Below are 20448 nucleotides of genomic sequence, written 5' to 3'. Positions count from 1 at the left end.
TCCCTTTTTTTAATGATGTTCCTGGAGTCTTGTTTAAAAAAATATATATATATTTTTTTTTTTGGTGCTTTCATATGTGTGTCTCAGGAAATGTGCTTCAGTTTTACTGTTGATTTGATCTGATGTTTTTACTTGAGTCACCTCCAACACACCTTCCTCACTTTCACTGCCCTGTACCTTACCATCCCCCCTTTTCTCCTTCTCCTCATTTCACCTATCACTCCATTTACACGTACATGTGAGTCATTTAGCAGACGCTCCTATCCAGAGCTCCTTACAGGACCAATCAGGGTTAAGTGCCTTGCTGAAGGGCAAATAGACAAGTTTTACACCTAGTTGGCTCCGGGATTCGAACCAGTGACCTTTCCGGTTACTTGCCCAACGTTCTTAACCATCCTATTAATTGTCTACCTTTTTTAGGCCATACATCACAACTGTCTCTATTCTTATCATTGTATTTGTGTAATCCATCATTCATAACACGTTCATTCCTATTCCCGGTGTGTCTGTCTCAGTGGTGGGTTATTCTCTGTGTCTCTCTGTGTGGAACTTCCTGTGGTTGCTGTAATTCTCTTTGGTTTTAGGATTCTTGCTCTCTATGTAACTCAACCCCACGTGTCTCTCTCTCGCTCTGTTTGTTCCGCTTTCTCTTCTCTCCCTGAGTCTGCCTTTCTTCGTTTGTTCTTTTTTGCATTTCTGACTCAACACCCTGCTCTTTGCATATCTATATCGGGTCTCTAGCTATCTCTCACCATGCGTCACCTCCGCCTCTCGCTCTCTCTCTCTTTCCCTCTCTCTCTCTCTCGCACTCTCCCTGTCTCTCTTTCTCTCTCTCTTTCTCGTTGTCTCTCTTTTTCTCTCTCTCTCTCTCTCTCTCTCTCTCTCTCTCTCTCTCTCTCTCTCTCTCTCTCTCTCAATTCAATTCAAGGGGCTTTATTAGCATGGGAAACACATGTTTACATTGCCAAAGCAAGTGAAATAGATAATATACAAAAGTGAAATAAACAATAAAAATGAACAGTAAACATTACACTCACAGAAGTTCCAATAGAATAAAGACATTACAAATGTCATATAATGTCTATATACAGTGTTGTAATAATGTACAAATGGTTAAAGTACAAAAGGGAAAATAAATAAGCATGAATGTGGGTTGTATTTACAATGGTGTTTGTTCTTCACTGGTTGAATTTTCTTGTGGCAACAGGTCACACATCTTGCTGCTGTGATGCACAATGTTGTATCTCACCTAATAGATATGGGAGTTTATCAAAATCGGGTTTGTTTTCTAATTCTTTGTGGATCTGTTTAATCTGAGGGAAATATGTGTCTCTACTGTGGTCATACATTTGGTAGGAGGTTAGGAAGTGCAGCTCAGTTTCCACCTCATTTTGTGGGCAGTGTGCACGTAGCCTGTCTTCCCTTGAGAGCTAGGTCTGCCTACAGCAGCCTTTCTCAATAGCAAGGCTATGCTCACTGAGTCTGTACATAGTCAACGCTTTCATTAAGTTTGGGGCAGTCACAGTGGTCAGGTATTCTGCCACTGTGTACTCTCTGTTTAGGGCCAAATAACATTCTAGTTTGCTCCGTTTTTTTGTTAATTCTTTCCAATGTGTCAAGTAATTATCTCGTTGTTTTCTCATGATTTGGTTGGGTCTAATTGTGTTGCTGTCCTGGGGCTCTGTGGGGTGTGTTTGTGAACAGAGCCCCAGGACCAGCTTGCTTAGGGGACTCTTCTCCAGGTTCATCCTTCTGTAGGTGATGGCTTTGTTATGGAAGGTTTGGGAATCGCTTCCTTTTAGGTGGTTGTAGAATTTAACGTCTCTCTTCTGGATTTTGATAATTAGCGGGTATCGGCCTAATTCTGCTCTGCATGCATTATTTGGTGTTCTACATTTTATACGAAGGATGTTTTTGCAGAATTCTGCATGCAGAGTCTCAATTTTGTGCTCTGTCCACCCTACCTGTACTCACCTGCTCTGTCCACCCTACCTGTACTCATCTGCTCTGTCTACCCTACCTGCACTCACCTGATCTGTCCACCCTACTTGCACTCACCTGCTCTGTTCACCCTACCTGCACTCACCTGCTCTGTCTACCCTACCTGCACTCACCTGCTCTGTCCACCCTACCTGCACTCACCTGCTCTGTCTACCCTACCTGTACTCACCTGCTCTGTCCACCCTATCTGCACTCACCTGCTCTGTCTACCCTACCTGTACTCACCTGCTCTGTCTACCCTACCTGCACTCACCTGCTCTGTTTACCCTACCTGCACTCACCTGCTCTGTCTACCCTACCTGTACTCACCTGCTCTGTCCACCCTACCTGCACTCACCTGCTCTGTTTACCCTACCTGCACTCACCTGCTCTGTCTACCCTACCTGCACTCACCTGCTCTGTCCACCCTACCTGCACTCACCTGCACTGTCTACCCTACCTGCACTCACCTGCTCTGTCTACCCTACCTGCACTCACCTGCTCTGTCTACCCTACCTGCACTCACCTGCTCTGTCTACCCTACCTGCACTCACCTGCTCTGTCCACCCTACCTGCAGTCACCTGCTCTGTCTACCCTACCTGCACTCACCTGCTCTGTCTACCTTACCTGCACTCACCTGCTCTGTCCACCATACCTGCACTCACCTGCTCTGGTTACCCTACCTGCACTCACCTGCTCTGTCTACCCTACCTGCACTCACCTTCTCTGTCCACCCTACCTGCACTCACCTGCTCTGTCTACCCTACCTGCACTCACCTGCTCTGTCCAGCCTACCTGCACTCACCTGCTCTGTCCAGCCTACCTGCAGTCACCTGCTCTGTCTACCCTACCTGCACTCACCTGCTCTGTCCAGCCTACCTGCAGTCACCTGCTCTGTCTACCCTACCTGCACTCACCTGCTCTGTCCACCCTACCTGCACTCACCTGCTCTGTCTACCCTACCTGCACTCACCTGCTCTGTCTACCCTACCTGCACTCACCTGCTCTGTATACCCTACCTGCACTCACCTGCTCTGTCCTCCCTACCTGTACTCACCTGCTCTGTCTACCCTACCTGCACTCACGTGCTCTGTCCACCCTACCTGCACTCACCTGCTCTGTTTACCCTACCTGCACTCACCTGCTCTGTCCACCCTACCTGCAGTCACCTGCTCTGTCTACCCTACCTGCACTCACCTGCTCTGTCCAACCTACCTGCACTCACCTGCTCTGTCCACCCTACCTGCACTCACCTGCTCTGTCCACCCTACCTGCACTCACCTGTTCTGTCAACCCTACCTGTACTCACCTGCTCTGTCTACCCTACCTGCACTCACCTGCTCTGTCCACCCTACCTGCACTCACCTGCTCTGTCTACCATACCTGCACTCAACTGCTCTGTCCACCCTACCTGCACTCACCTGCTCTGTCCACCCTACCTGCACTCACCTGCTCTGTCCACCATACCTGCACTCACCTGCTCTGTCCACCCTACCTGCACTCACCTGCTCTGTCCACCCTACCTGCACTCACCTGCTCTGTCCACCATACCTGCACTCACCTGCTCTGTCCACCCTACCTGCACTCACCTGCTCTGTCCACCCTACCTGCACTCACCTGCTCTGTCTACCCTACCTGCACTCACCTGCTCTGTCCAACCTACCTGCACTCACCTGGTCTGTCCACCCTACCTGCACTCATCTGCTCTGTCCACCCTACCTGCACTCACCTGTTCTGTCCACTCTACCTGCACTCACCTGCTCTGTCTACCCTACCTGCACTCACCTGCTCTGTCCACCCTACCTGCACTCACCTGCTCTGTCTACCCTACCTGCACTCACCTGCTCTGTCTACCCTACCTGCACTCACCTGCTCTGTCTACCCTACCTGCACTCACCTGCTCTGTCCACCCTACCTGCAGTCACCTGCTCTGTCTACCCTACCTGCACTCACCTGCTCTGTCTACCTTACCTGCACTCACCTGCTCTGTCCACCATACCTGCACTCACCTGCTCTGGTTACCCTACCTGCACTCACCTGCTCTGTCTACCCTACCTGCACTCACCTGCTCTGTCCACCCTACCTGCACTCACCTGCTCTGTCTACCCTACCTGCACTCACCTGCTCTGTCCAGCCTACCTGCAGTCACCTGCTCTGTCTACCCTACCTGCACTCACCTGCTCTGTCTACCCTACCTGCACTCACCTGCTCTGTCTACCCTACCTGCACTCACCTGATCTGTCCACCCTACTTGCACTCACCTGCTCTGTTCACCCAACCTGCACTCACCTGCTCTGTCTACCCTACCTGCACTCACCTGCGCTGTCCACCCTACCTGCACTCACCTGCTCTGTCTACCCTACCTGTACTCACCTGCTCTGTCCACCCTACCTGCACTCACCTGCTCTGTTTACCCTACCTGTACTCACCTGCTCTGTCCACCCTACCTGCACTCACCTGCTCTGTCCACCCTACCTGCACTCACTTGCTCTGTACACCCTACCTGCACTCACCTGCTCTGTCCACCCTACCTGCACTCACCTGCTCTGTCTACCCTACCTGCACTCACCTGCTCTGTCCACCCTACCTGCACTCACCTGCTCTGTCTACCATACCTGCACTCAACTGCTCTGTCCTCCCTACCTGCACTCACCTGCTCTGTCTACCCTACCTGCACTCACCTGCTCTGTCCACCATACCTGCACTCACCTGCTCTGTCCACCCTACCTGCACTCACCTGCTCTGTCCACCCTACCTGCACTCACCTGCTCTGTCCACCCTCCCTGCACTCACCTGCTCTGTCCACCCTACCTGCACTCACCTGCTCTGTCCACCCTACCTGCACTCACCTGCTCTGTCTACCCTACCTGCACTCACCTGCTCTGTCCAACCTACCTGCACTCACCTGGTCTGTCCACCCTACCTGCACTCATCTGCTCTGTCCACCCTACCTGCACTCACCTGCTCTGTCCACTCTACCTGCACTCACCTGCTCTGTCTACCCTACCTGCACTCACCTGCTCTGTCCACCCTACCTGCACTCACCTGCTCTGTCTACCCTACCTGCACTCACCTGCTCTGTCTACCCTACCTGCACTCACCTGCTCTGTCTACCCTACCTGCACTCACCTGCTCTGTCCACCCTACCTGCAGTCACCTGCTCTGTCTACCCTACCTGCACTCACCTGCTCTGTCTACCTTACCTGCACTCACCTGCTCTGTCCACCATACCTGCACTCACCTGCTCTGGTTACCCTACCTGCACTCACCTGCTCTGTCTACCCTACCTGCACTCACCTTCTCTGTCCACCCTACCTGCACTCACCTGCTCTGTCTACCCTACCTGCACTCACCTGCTCTGTCCAGCCTACCTGCACTCACCTGCTCTGTCCAGCCTACCTGCAGTCACCTGCTCTGTCTACCCTACCTGCACTCACCTGCTCTGTCCACCCTACCTGCACTCACCTGCTCTGTCCACCCTACCTGCACTCACCTGCTCTGTCCACCCTACCTGCACTCACCTGCTCTGTCTACCCTACCTGTACTCACCTGCTATGTCCTCCCTACCTGTACTCACCTGCTCTGTCCACCCTACCAGTACTCACCTGCTCTGTCCACCCTACCTGCACTCACCTGCTCTGTCCACCCTACCTGTACTCACCTGCTCTGTCCACCCTACCTGCACTCACCTGCTCTGTCCTCCCTACCTGTACTCACCTGCTCTGTCTACCCTACCTGCACTCACCTGCTCTGTCTACCCTACCTGCACTCACCTGCTCTGTCTACCCTACCTGCACTCACCTGCTCTGTGCACCCTACCTGCACTCACCTGCTCTGTTTACCCTGCCTGCACTCACCTGCTCTGTTTACCCTGCCTGCACTCACCTGCTCTGTCTACCCTACCTGCACTCACCTGCTCTGTCTACCCTACCTGCACTCACCTGCTCTGTATACCCTACCTGCACTCACCTGCTCTGTCCTCCCTACCTGTACTCACCTGCTCTGTCTACCCTACCTGCACTCACATGCTCTGTCCACCCTACCTGCACTCACCTGCTCTGTTTACCCTACCTGCACTCACCTGCTCTGTCCACCCTACCTGCAGTCACCTGCTCTGTCTACCCTACCTGCACTCATCTGCTCTGTCCAACCTACCTGCACTCACCTGCTCTGTCCACCCTACCTGCACTCACCTGCTCTGTCCACCCTACCTGCACTCACCTGTTCTGTCAACCCTACCTGTACTCACCTGCTCTGTTTACCCTACCTGCACTCACCTGCTCTGTCCACCCTACCTGCACTCACCTGCTCTGTCTACCATACCTGCACTCAACTGCTCTGTCCACCCTACCTGCACTCACCTGCTCTGTCCACCCTACCTGCACTCACCTGCTCTGTCCACCATACCTGCACTCACCTGCTCTGTCCACCCTACCTGCACTCACCTGCTCTGTCCACCCTACCTGCACTCACCTGCTCTGTCCACCATACCTGCACTCACCTGCTCTGTCTACCCTACCTGCACTCACCTGCTCTGTCCACCCTACCTGCACTCACCTGCTCTGTCTACCCTACCTGCACTCACCTGCTCTGTCCAACCTACCTGCACTCACCTGGTCTGTCCACCCTACCTGCACTCATCTGCTCTGTCCACCCTACCTGCACTCACCTGCTCTGTCCACTCTACCTGCACTCACCTGCTCTGTCTACCCTACCTGCACTCACCTGCTCTGTCCACCCTACCTGCACTCACCTGCTCTGTCTACCCTACCTGCACTCACCTGCTCTGTCTACCCTACCTGCACTCACCTGCTCTGTCTACCCTACCTGCACTCACCTGCTCTGTCCACCCTACCTGCAGTCACCTGCTCTGTCTACCCTACCTGCACTCACCTGCTCTGTCTACCTTACCTGCACTCACCTGCTCTGTCCACCATACCTGCACTCACCTGCTCTGGTTACCCTACCTGCACTCACCTGCTCTGTCTACCCTACCTGCACTCACCTGCTCTGTCCACCCTACCTGCACTCACCTGCTCTGTCCTCCCTACCTGTACTCACCTGCTCTGTCTACCCTACCTGCACTCACGTGCTCTGTCTACCCTACCTGTACTCACCTGCTCTGTCTACTCTACCTGTACTCACCAACAGGCTTGGCTCTAGATGACACCTATTTAAACACACTTCACATTGTTTGGGAGATCAGACATAAAATCACTATGATCCAAGGGCTCATTTTCACAAGTTGCTTTCATTTCAGCGCATCTCATTTGTAAACATTTCAACTGTATTAAATGAATCATTTTTTTTCAATTCCCCATAAAATGAACACCCATCAAAATAAAGTTCTCTGTCTCTCCTTCTTGTGCTGTAAGTGTCGTGACGGGGCGTTAAATCCCAGACAAGGCTTTAGCGTTCTTATAGACTCAACAGAAAGACCATTCCGGCCGTTACCGGGGTGTGTTTGACAGGTCATATCAAACGTTTCCGCGGTCGTAAGGTTAACGGGGAAAAAACAACAGGCACAAGCGAGAGTATGATAGAATCGCAGGAGTAAAATGAAAGCAGTCAATCCAGCGAGATTTAAGTGACAAGTGGATTTTGCACCCCTCAAACACAGGAACTAGATGGTTGAAAAAGACAGATCCTCAGGTGGGCGGGCATGCACGTTGCTATTCTATGCAACCATGCGATATCAACATGTCCCCTCTCTCTCTGTCTGTCCGTGTCTTTCTCTCTCTTGTCATTCTGTAACCCCTACCCCTTCCCTCCTTGTCCACTTTTAGGGCAAATCTAAAATAACAACCTTTTCCCCTTAGTGCATAATATGGAGAATAGAGTGTCGTTTGAGACTTATTTATGCTCTCACTGATTGACCTCTTCACCCTTGACCTTTGCCTGTTGACCTGTGTGTGCCCGCCCTGCAGGAATGCCCTCTGAACCCCAAGGCGGTGAGCCTCGGGGAGCTGTATGGAGAATACGACCTGTCCACCAACGAGTGGACCGACGGGGTGCTCTCCTCCCTCATGAGAGGGGCCTGCGCAGGTACTAGACATTATACAGATAGCAGACCTGGGTTCAAAAATCATTTCAAATACTTTAGCTGTGCTTGATTGATCTTGCCTGGCACAGTGGAACCAATAGTAAAGTCCCAGGAGTGCGAGCCCCGCCCATTTGGCACCCTTGGCAGGATAAAGCAAACGCTCAAAGTATTTGAAAGGATTCGAATAGTGTTTGAACCCCGATATTGGATTTCTATTAGAGTAGACCAGAGACTGTCCTCAATGTCACTGACTGCCCACTAGACTTCCACTCACATGTTGTTGTCCCAGGTCTGAATCAGTTCCTGATTAGAGGGGAAGGATGAAAGCCAACAGTGATCCGAATTGAATAGCCCTGGCGCAGTAGGCTTTAGTTGGGGAGAGCAGTAATACCATCGAAGTATAGAGCGACACCAACGTATGTGGGAGATTGAGAGACCAGGGCACTTTTAACATCTAGAGCAGGGATGGGCAGCTGGCGACCCGAAGGGCGAATGACCCCCCTTTTGTACCATTTCCCCCCCCCAAAAACGTATTATTGAGAGTTACAATAATAGAATACACAAGGTGCCATTTAAAAACGTGGTTGTGCATCAGCAGTCACTCAATTAGCCCATGTCAGCTATTTTTATTTTACATTGGTAAGTTAGTCTAGCGTCCAGCTATCTAAACTTGTAGTAAGCATGGTTGAATTACTGACCAGTTATAGTATAAAACATTTCAAACATTTCTCTCCACCCTATGGAAAAATGTGTAGAATTGCAGGACATTAGCTGTAAAATAGCTAATTTTCCTCTCTGTGCCATAGCAAAATGAGTAGAATGTCATGGAATTAGTTTTAAAATGGCTAAATCTTCTCTCCGGCCCATGGCAGAATGTGTAGAATTACAGCAAACTTACTTTAAAACTGCTAATTTTTCTCTGTGTCCATGGCAAAATAGCAGGAAATTAGCTTTAAAATGCTTAGTTTTCCTCAGAGGGTGGGGGGTGGGGGGGATAGATATGAGTATGCAGACCCACGAGCCACTGCGGCCCTTCGTGATAAGTTCAGTTTTTTTGTAGCCCCCACCCCCATCAAAGTTTCCCATCCCTGATAGAGAGAGAGAGAGAGAGAGAGATGTCATGTGGCCTGAAATTGGAAGTGAGGTATGTGTGCTGCATCACTCCCTAGTCCTTGGTTCCTCTGGCAATCTAAGTCTTGAGAGAGCGAGACCATGGCATAGAAAACAACCTGCAACAAAGAGGTAGAGAGAGAGAAACGCTTTTCTCATACAGCTGCATCCTGCCCATCAGAATCACCCCGGCAACCCGCCACTCTGGACTCCTGCCTTCTCTCTCTCTTCGCTCTCTTTATCCCTCCATGTCGCCAGCCATTACAGAGAGCTGTTACCTTCTCCTCCTTCCATTCTCAGCGCCTCTCCTCCTTTTGGTCGCTCCTATCTCCTCTCCTCTCTTCTCCTACCCCCCTCATCTCCCCCTCCTCTCCTCCCTCTCCTCCCTTTCCTCTCTTCAACCCTCCTGTGCTTGCCGTCCTCTCCTCTCCTCCCCCTCCTCTCTTCTCCTCCCTCTCCAATCATGTAGCAACACAGCAGAAGACAGACACTACTGTTTCATCTGCTGCCTCCCTCTTCTCTCCCCCACTCCCTCGCTCTCCCCCTCGCTCTCTCTACCTCTCCAGCTCTGCAGTCCTTCTGCTCCACAGTACATGTGCTGCTCACTGGAGATACAGGAGGGAGTAGGCACTCAAGGCCAAACTCCAGGCCTCGTTCAACACACACACACACACACCGCTGGCACTAGCCTCTGTCCCAGTAGAACACACACTCACAAGCATGTACAAACAAGTGCCGTACACACAAACACACACACACACACACACACACACACACACACACACACACATGTTCGCACACACACTCACACCAGGAATCCACTAAGAGGGAAAGTGTTTGTTAATTTGCCCTATTTTTGTATTTCTTCATTAATCACACAAACGAGTCCACCATTCTTTCATCAGTTCACCATGGCACACCCACCATTTTGTCACCAAGCGTTTCAATAGGATTAAATGTCACACTGTGTTCTTTCTGTGTTCGCCAAACCCAGTTCTCTTCCCCTGTGGGTCCAGCCCACACTCACTCTGTCCTACTATGTGTACTGGAGGGGGTGTAACTGGTCCCTGTCCCTGCTGATTCTCGCCTTCTCTCTACTCTCTCTCTCTCTCTACTCTCTCTCTCCCTCTCTCTCTCTCTCTACTCTCTCTCTCTCTACTCTCTCTCTCTCTCCCTTCTGTCTCTATCTCCCCCTTCTCTCTCTCCCTTCTCTCTCTCTCTCTCCCCCTTCTCTTTCTCTCTCTCTTCTCTCCTTCCTCTCTCTCTCTGCACACTGATGCAGAGAGACGGTGTGAGTCTCCACTCTGAGCTGCTGTTAAGCGGTGTAGCTCGTCACAGGACCACACACTCATATGGTACGTCAGTGCGTCCTATACTCATATAGACTGATTCCATCTATTCTTCTGAATGACCTCAAATGGAAGCTAACCTTGTCCCTCCACTCTCCACCTTCATGGATCTCTCTGGTTCCCCCTTTTCCTTCCCATTGCCCATTTTGTGCCCCTATATATCCACCATTTATTCATTTCAGTGTCTGTTCCCCATCTCTTCCCCCCCATTGCCTCTTTGTCTTTCCATGCCCCAGTACCTTCTTCCTGGGTGCCCTTCGTTGTGGAAGTCTATCCTGGGCTCCCAGCCTTTAGCCAACACCCTGAGTGCCCCCTCCTCTCCCTCCTCCCCAACAGGAGTTCCCCATCAGTCCCAAGTCTCTGTCTCAGGGAGAGCTGTATGGTTGCTATGTCCTGGGCTACAGCGAGTGGAAGGACGGAGTGCTCTCTGCTGCCATGTGAGAGGCCTGTGCAGGTTGTGATGCTGCGCCGTGTGCTCGACCAATCCAACTTTGCCTCCCACCTTCTTTTCTTTTCACCTTCTGTCCTTCCATCCCTGACATCTTCTTTTCCAGGGCGTGCCCATATCATCATCCTGGGTTATATTGCCACATCCTTGTCTTTAGATCTTAGTGTGGAATATTCTTTTTCTCTTCTATCTTTGTTTTTATTTTATTTCATTTTTTTCATTAAAATATATACTTTTTTTTTTGTTGCCCTTTTTCTCCCCAATTTCGTGGTATCCAATTGGTAGTTACAGTCTTGTCTCATCGCTGCAACTCCCATACGGACTCGGGAGAGGTGAAGGTTGAGAACCGTGCGTTCCCCGAAACACAACCCAACCAAGCCGCACTGCTTCTTGACACAATGCCCACATAACCCGGAAGCACCAATGTGCCGGAGGAAACACCATACACCTGGCGACCGTGTCAGCGTGCACTGCGCCCGGCCCGCCACAGGAGTCGCTAGTGCGCGATGGGACAAGGACATCCCTGCCGGCCAAACCCTCCCCTAACCCGGACGACGCTGGGCCAATTGTCCGCTGCCCCATGGGTCTCCCGGTCTTGGCGACAGAGCCTGGACTCAAACCCGGATCTCTAGTGGCACAGCTAGCACTGCAGCGCCTTAGACTACTGCGCCACTCGGGAGGCTCTGGGTCTGTGTAATCTGAGGGAAATATGTGTCTCTAATATGGCCATATATTTGGCAGGAGGTTAGGATGTGCAGTTCAGTTCTCTCCATCCCATCTGCTGTTTGTTTATGTTCTCTCCCTCTTTTTTGTCCCTCCCTCCCTCCCTTTATGAAGTGGAGAATCAGCCCAGAAGACATGTGGCAGTTTGCTCTGCTGTGTGTGTGTGTGTGTGTGTGTGTGTGTGTGTGTGTGTGTGTGTGTGTGTGTGTGTGTGTGACAGGTTTGATGATGGTGGTGTGTGGTTAACCACTGGACAGCCAGTGGGGCTGCTGTGTGTCTCTCTCTCTGTCTCCCATATCAGGAGTGTTGAACCAGATGATTGTGTACTGTGGTTTGGTGAATGAGTTGCATTGCATATGGCAGAGTAGATAAAGGGGCTGCGTTTCAAACTCGAAAGTAGACAGCCCTCAGCCCTTGAATGACGTTTTACATCGTCACATCCGAGTGTACCTTAAATGTCCCTTGCCCATGCGAGGGAGAGTGATGATCAGAGAGGCAACGTCCTTGGTGGAAATCTAGAAGTTGAGCTTAAAAACAACCAACCTAATGCTATTAATGTACCTAGCCAGCTAACGTAGCTATCTAGCATTCCTGTCAGGTAGCTAGCTACAGTAACCTATAGCTGGTTAGCTAGTTTTCTGGTTTAGTCATTTATTCCAATACATTTCAGAATTCCCAAAAATATGTTTAGGAATCGAGCTACATTTTATAAGCTCCTCACTACGAGACTAAGCCATTTTGCCAACGTTGTCTATATATATATTTTTTTTAGAAAGCAAGCTTCATAATTTTGTCTGACATGCCGAAAATGCAGCCGTGTTGATTGAATTTGACACTTCGCAGCCACCAGAGTTTGACATGTGACTACAGTTTGCATTGAATTGTGGGTCATATCAACCCCACAAGTGATCAAAGATCTTCACTCACTCCCTCGAGCTAAATCGAGAGCCGAGAGGGGCAACGTTTCTGAATTGGACCTCCACTTAAGATGGCAATCAAACTGCATCCGGTTTCGACGGGGATTTCCCCTAGGGAAGTGACTAGGGCGAGGGGGTACAAATATCATGTTTGGACTGCGGCCAGAGTCTATGAGATTGATGATGACACAGTTTGTGTTGTGATTTGCGTGTGTGTGTGTGTGTGTGTGTGTGTATGTGTACGTATGTGCGTGCGTGTGTCTGCCCCACTCTTAACCTTGTCCCCCTCCCCCTTTCCCACTACCCCTGGGCCCAGATGAGAAGCCTGATGAAAAGTGGATCGTTTTTGACGGCCCGGTGGACACACTGTGGATCGAGAGCATGAACTCTGTCATGGACGACAACAAGGTTCTCACTCTCATCAACGGAGAGAGAATCTCCATGCCAGAACAGGTGACATGCAAGCGCACACACACACACACGCACACAAACACACACAAACGTCTGCATTCAAAATGATATACTAGAAATAGTACAGTAACTACCATCTATAAGTTCTTATCTACAGTATATAGGATCACAACGTAGGGCCGTTACATTATAATCTTATTTTGTATTGTGTGTGTAGGTTTCTCTGTTGTTTGAGTGTGAGGACCTGTCCCAGGCTTCCCCAGCCACGGTGTCTCGCTGTGGGATGGTCTACAACGACTTCTCAGACCTGGGCTGGAAGCCCTACGTCCAGTCCTGGATGGACAAACGACAGAAGGTAACAGGCTGGCTGCACCACAGCTTTACCTGCTGTATGAAGGTGCTCTGATTATTAACCCTTTCTTTTCTCTTTCCTCTCTCCTCTCTCTCTCTTCTTTGCCCCGTCGATCTCCCCCCTCATCTCTCCCTCTCCCTCCCTCCTTTCCTTCTGTCTCTTCTCTCCTTCCCTCTCTCCCCTTTTTGCCTTTTTGCTCGCACCCCACTCTCTCCCCCGTCCCCCTCCCCTCTCTCTCTCTCTCTCCCTCCCTCCGTCTCCCTGCAGGTTGAAGTGGACTACCTGAAGCGGTTGTTTGATAAGTACACAGAGAAGACCATAGCGTTCAAGAGGCGCAGCTGTAAGGAGCTGGTGGCCATCACCGAGCTCAATGGAGTCTCCTCCCTCTGCCGCCTCTACGACTCACTTGCCACACCCGACAACGGGGTATGTACCATGGCAACCAACAGAAACAGTCTGGCAACACTAACCTTAAGTTGACATGTGTTACTAACTGTTTATCTCAATGTCTCATTGAAGCGCTGTACATTCAAAAAAATGCTGGGTTAAAAACAACCCAATTTGGGTTATTTAGTAACCCAGCGCTGGGTAAGTATTGGACAGAACACACCCTCGGATATTTTGACTCGACCGGTCTCAGCGGTCTCAGCTGGCTCATCAGGCTCTCACGCCGGCTCAGCTGGTTCATCAGGTTTCTGCGCCTCAGCGGAGGCGACCGGTCCGCTCCGGATCCCCGGGATCGTCCCTTTGATTGGCGTCCTGCGGCTGGAGCCGAACGCGCCGGGGAGGGGGTACCGTCACGTATGCTCTCTCTCCGGCGCTGTAGGTCACCATGCTCCCACGTCTCAGCCGGACTGACAGGTTTCCCGTGCCTCAGCAGAGGTGACCGGTCCGCTCCTGATCCCCAGGATCGTCCCTTTGATTGGCGTCCTGCGGCTGGAGCCGAACACGCCGGGGAGGGGGTACCGTCACGTATGCTCTCTCTCCGGCGCTGTAGGTCACCATGCTCCCACGTCTCAGCCGGACTGACAGGTTTCCCGTGCCTCAGCAGAGGTGACCGGTCCGCTCCTGATCGCCAGGATCGTCATTTTGGTTGACGTCCTGCGACTGGAGCCGCATGTCGGGGAGGGGGTACTGTCACGTGTGCTCCCTGTCCGGCCTCTAGGTCACCAGGCAGCTCGTTATGGCGCACACCTGTCACCGTTGTTACGAGCACCTGCGCGTCATCAGACTCACCTGGACTCCATCACCTTCTTGACTACCTGCCCTATACAGTTGAAGTGGGAAGTTTACATACACTTAGGTTGGAGTCATTGTGCATGACACAAGTCATTTTTCCAACAATTGTTTACAGACAGATTATTTCACAATTCCAGTGGATCAGAAGTTTACATACACTAAGTTGACTGTGCCTTTAAACAGCTTGGAAAATTCCAGAAAATGATGTCATGGCTTTAATAGCTTCTGATAGGCTAATTGACATAATTTGAGTCAATTGGAGGTGTACCTGTGGATGTATTTCAAGGCCTATCTTCAAACTCAGTGCCTCTTTGCTTGAAATCATGAAAATCAAAAGAAATCAGCCAAAACCTCCAAGTCTACAAAAAAAACTGTAGACCTCCAGAAGTCTGTTTCATCCTTAGGAGCAATTTCCAAACGCCTGAAGGTACCACGTTCATCTGTACAAACAATAGTACATAAGTATGAACACTATGGTACCACGCAGCCGTCATGCCGCTCAGGAAGGAGACGCGTTCTGTCTCCTAGAGATGAACGTACTTTGGTGCGAAAAGTGCAAATCAATCCCAGAACACCAGCAAAAAGGACCTTGTGAAGATGCTGGAGGAAACAGGTACTAAAGTATCTATAGCCACAGTAAAATGAGTCCTATATCGACATAACCTGAAAGGCCGCTCAACAAGGAAGAAGCCACTGCTCCAAAACCGCCATAAAAAAGCCAGACTACGGTTTGCAACTGAACATGGAGACAAAGATCGTACTTTTTGGAGAAATGTCCTCTGGTCTGATGAAACAAAAATAGAACTGTTTGGCCATAATGACCATCGTTATGTTTGGAGGAAAAAGGGGGAGGATTGCAAGCCGAAGAACACCATCCCAACTGTCAAGCACGGGGTGTGGCAGCATCATGTTGTGGGGGTACTTTGCTGCAGGAGGGACTGGTGCACTTCACAAAATAGATTGCATCATGAGGCAGGACAATTATGTGGATATAGTGAAGCAACATCTCAAGACATCAGTCAGGAAGTTAAAACTTGGTTGCAAATGGGTCTTCCAAATGGACAATGACCCCAAGCATACTTCCAAAGTTGTGGCAAAATGGCCTAAGAACAACAAAGTCAAGGTATTGGAGTGGCCATCACAAAGCCCTGACCTCAACCCTATAGAAAATTTGTGGGCATAATTGAAAAAGCGTGTGCGAGCAAGGAGGCCTACAAACCTGACTCAGTCACACCATCTCTGTCAGGAGGAATGGGACAAAATTCACCCAGCTTATTGTGGGAAGCTTGTGGAAGGCTACCCGAAATGTTTGACCCAAGTTAAACAATTTAAAGGCAATGCTACCAAATACTAATTGAGTGTATGTAAACTTCTGACCCACTGGGAATGTGATGAAAGAAATAAAAGCTGAAATAAATTATTCTCTCTACTATTATTCTGACATTTCACATTCTTAAAATAAAGTGGTGATCCTAACTGACCTAAGACAAGGAATTTTTACTAGGATTAAATGTCAGGAATTGTGAAAAACGGAGTTTAAATGTATTTGGCTAAGGTGTATGTAAACTTCCGACTTCAACTGTATATGTCACTCCCTTTGGTTCCTCCCCAGGCGCCATTGTTTCTGTTTCAGTTTCATGTCTGTGTGCTGTTCGAGTTTCTTGTTTTGTATTATGTTCCGTTTATTTATTAAAACACTCACTCCCTCAACTTGCTTCCAGACTCTCAGCGCACATCGTTACACAAACCATCTCAATTGGGTTGCCAGGTCATCTGATGCAGCACTCCATCACTCTCCTTCTTGGTCAAATAGCCCTTACACAGCCTGGAGGTTTGTTGGGTCATTGTCCTGTTGAAAAACAAATGAAAGTCTCACTAAGCGCAAACAGATGGCATGGCGTATCGCTGCAGAATGCTGTGGTAGCCATGCTGGTTAAGTGTGCCTTGAATTCTAAATAAATCACTGACAGTGTCACCAGCAAAGCACCATCACACCTCCTCCTCCATGCTTCACGGTGGGAACCACACATGCAGAGATCCGTTCACTTCCTCTGCGTCTCACAAAGACACGGCGGTTGAAACCAAAAATCTCACATTTGGACACATCAGACCAAAGGCCAGATTTTCACCCGTCTAATGTCCATTGCTCATGTTTTTTGGGCCAAGCAAGTCTCTTCTTCTTATTGGTGTCCTTTAGTGGTGGTTTCTTTGCAGCAATTTGACCATGAAGACCTGATTCACACAGTCTCCTCTGAACAGTTGATGTTGAGATGTGTCTGATACTTGAACTGTGTGAAGCATTTATTGGGCTGCAATCTGAGGTGCAGTTATTATGTTATTTGTACTTTTTTTTGCCCCTTTTTCTCCCCAATTTCATGGTATCGAATTGGTAGTTACAGTCTTGTCCCATCGCTGCAACTCCCGTACGGACTCGGGAGAGGCGAAGGTCGAGAGCCGTGCGTCCTCCGAAACACGACACAGGCAAGCCGCACTGCTTCTTGACACAATGCCCACTTAACCCGGAAGCCAAATAGGTGCCAGTACTCAATTTGGGTTGCCCGTACTGTTTATATTTAGCTGCAGGAGCTCCACAGTACTTTTGAGCTAATATTCTATAAGAGGAGCTCAAGCAGTAGAACATTTGAGGTGCCTGTACTCAGCTCCTGTGAGCTCCTGCCCAAGTCAAGCACTGCCGCTGGGTCATATCTCAATAACCCAGCATCAATAACCCAGCACCCAGCATCAATGACATAGCACCCAGCATCAATGACCCAGCACCCAGCATCAATAACCCAGCACCCAGCATCAATAACCCAGCACCCAGCATCAATAACCCAGCAGTTTTGAAAGAGAACAACACAACTAAGTGAGGGACCCAACACCTTCAAACCAGGAGTTGGGTCAACCAAACAAACCAACATTGTATTCCTTGCTGGTTCAATAAAGACTCTCTCTCTTTCTCTGTCTATTCCCCTCCCTGTCTCTCTCTCCCTCCCTGTCTCTCTCTCTGTCTATTCCCCTCCCTGTCTCTCTCTCTCTCCCTGTCTCTCTCTCTCTGTCTATTCCCCTCCCTGTCTCTCTCTCCCTCCCTGTCTCTCTCTCTGTCTATTCCCCTCCCTGTCTCTCTCTCCCTCCCTGTCTCTCTCTCTGTCTATTCCCCTCCCTGTCTCTCTCTCCCTCCCTGTCTCTCTCTCTGTCTATTCCCCTCCCTGTCTCTCTCTCCCTCCCTGTCTCTCCACCCAGGTGAACCCCTCTGACTCTGACCACTACGGTCGTATGGTTGAGTTGTGGTTCATCTTCAGTCTCATCTGGTCCATCTGTGCCTCGGTCGACGAGGGCGGTCGTAAGACGATCGACAACTTCCTCAGAGAGATGGAGGGTACCTTCCCCAATAAGGTGGGGGCATGAAGACACACACATGCACGAGTGCTCACACACACACACACACACACACACACACACACACACACACACACACACACACACGCACAGTACCGTTACACTGTCACAATGAAAAATAATCTTCATTTTATTAACATATCTTTCTAACATATTTCTCTCAATCATTTATGTTTTGTAGTACAGTATTTTATGCACATATCAAACACATTTTTGAAATCCCTTTCTAGGTTTATATTACCATACAGCATATTGGCTGTATTTATGCACAGACGTTGAACTGTGTCACTGATGTCTTGTTTTTCCATTTGTCCCTTCCAGGACACCATCTATGAGTACTATGTAGACACTAAGAACAAGACCTGGGCCTCCTTTGAGGACAAGCTGCTCAAGGGCTGGCGCTACGCCGCCAAGTGAGTATGTGTGTCTGTCCGTGTGCGTGTCCCTGTCTGTGTGTGTGTATGTGTCTGTGTGTGGCCCTGTGTACCTGAGAGCGGCACCACCACACACGCACACTGCCCTCACCTCTACACACTGTATCACTGGACTGGGTGTGTGTGTGTGTGTGTGTGTGTGTGTGTGTGTGTGTGTGTGTGTGTGTGTGTGTGTGTGTGTGTGTGTGTGTGTGTGTGTGTGTGTTGGGGTGGGAGGTGTGTGCCCTGGTCTGACTGTGGTATTGTAAAGTGGTGTGTTTGATTTTATTCTGTTGTTTATCTATCCTCTCTATCTCTTCTCTCAATATCATCCGTCCATCTTGTCACCTTACCCAACCTCACATATCTTTTCTCCCCGTTCATCTCTTTCCATCCCATCCTTCCCTCTCTCTCCCTCCCTCCCCCTTCCATCCATCTCTCCCTCATCCTTCCATCCATCCCTCCCTCTCCCCCATCCCTCCCTCCCTCCCCCCTTCCCTCTCTCCCTCCCCCAGTGCTCCGTTCTATAAGATCATGGTGCCCACGGTGGACACGGTGCGTTATAACTTCCTGGTGCGGGCTCTGGTGACGGGGCAGTACCCGGTGTTGATGACGGGTCCGGTGGGCACGGGTAAGACCTCGGTGGCACAGAGTGTTCTGCAGGGACTGGACTCCTCCAAGTGGGCGGTCCTCACTGTCAACATGTCCTCACAGGTGAGACAGGCCGACAACCTCTAACAACCTTCCTGGAACCTTCCATCAATCCCCAAACAACCTAGTTGTGACATATCAGTAACTTCACAGTAACCGCCCTGCCAACCTTCATGTAACCTCCCACCAACCTACCTGTAGCCAGCACAACCTTCCACCTCACACTAACCTTCCACCAACCTCTCAGCTTCCTCCACCAACAGTCTTGTCACGCTAAGTTCTATATAACGGGACATGTTACACTATTTATGCCAAACAACACGTTCCATGTCTATTATTAAGATTTCACTGTAGATGCTACATGAGACTATTCATGTTAGGCTTAGATATTGTAAAGCCATAATCTCCAGCTAAAAATACTTTGGACCAGCCGCCACAGCTTCCAGAGGCAGAGTAGGGGGTAATAAACTATGATTAAAGTGAGTGCAGGTGTGTGTGTGTGTGTGTGTGTGTGTGTGTGTGTGTGTGTGTGTGTGTGTGTGTGTGTGTGTGTGTGTGTGTGTGTGTGTGTGTGTGTGTGTGTGTGTGTGTGTGTGTTGGTTTACTACACCGGGTTGAATAGCCTTCACTTTCAGCTCAGGTTCCTACAATTTCAGAGTACACGGCTCTCACTCACAAGGCACCAAAATTAGCTGAGTCACGTACGTCAGGCCGCACGGCCCACCACCCTCCAACCCTGATGCGCGCACACACACACACAAACACACACACACCTGAACACTCATTACATTACAGGAGGTTGTGTGATGGAAGTCCTCATAAAAGCAGCACCACCATTATCATTATCCATCACGTCCAACCATCATCATTAACATCACCTGGATAACTTAGAGAGGGGGGGACTGGAGGTAAAGTTGGAGAGAGAGGTCATCAACTCTCTGTCCGTCGGTCCATCCATCTACTGTTCACTCTGTCAACCCCTCTCTGACTCGGTCAGTCTTCTGCTGTCCTCTTTTCACTCATGTATACCTCTTTTACTCTGGCTAATACCTCTCTTCCTGTAACTACCTTATCCCTTTCACTCTTTATCCCCCCACCCACTCTCTCTATCTCTCACTCTCTCACACACCTGACCGGCCCCTCTCTCTCTCTCTCTCTCTCTCTCTCTCTCTCTCTCTCTCTCTCTCTCTCTCTCACACTCCCGACCGGCCCCTCTCTCTCTCTCTCTCTCTCTCTCACACCCAACACCCTACGAAGCGCCACCTCTCTCGCCCCTCTCTATCCTCTCTCTATCATACTCTCTCTCATCTCTCTCATCATCATACACCTGAACCCCACCGCCCGGCCCCTCTCTGTCTCTCTGCTCTCTCTCTCTCTCCTCACACACACACCCCACCGGCCCTCTCTCCTCA

General features: G+C 50.1%; 1 protein-coding gene across 1 annotated transcript; it reads left to right on the top strand.

Annotated features, from left to right (window-relative positions):
* Positions 1-7908: 7908 nt before the first annotated feature.
* Positions 7909-19099, top strand: LOC115183048 (dynein heavy chain 2, axonemal-like; the record flags this gene model as incomplete). Its single annotated transcript, XM_029744398.1, has 7 exons — positions 7909-8026; positions 12888-13024; positions 13200-13337; positions 13602-13760; positions 17817-17969; positions 18294-18385; positions 18901-19099. Coding segments are annotated over 7 exons (996 nt in total), but the record flags the coding sequence as incomplete, so codon positions are not given.
* Positions 19100-20448: the final 1349 nt, after the last annotated feature.

The sequence above is a fragment of the Salmo trutta genome, unplaced genomic scaffold (assembly GCF_901001165.1).
Source record: "Salmo trutta unplaced genomic scaffold, fSalTru1.1, whole genome shotgun sequence".
NCBI lineage: Eukaryota > Metazoa > Chordata > Actinopteri > Salmoniformes > Salmonidae > Salmo > Salmo trutta.
This window is presented reverse-complemented; position numbering and strand designations above follow the sequence as displayed.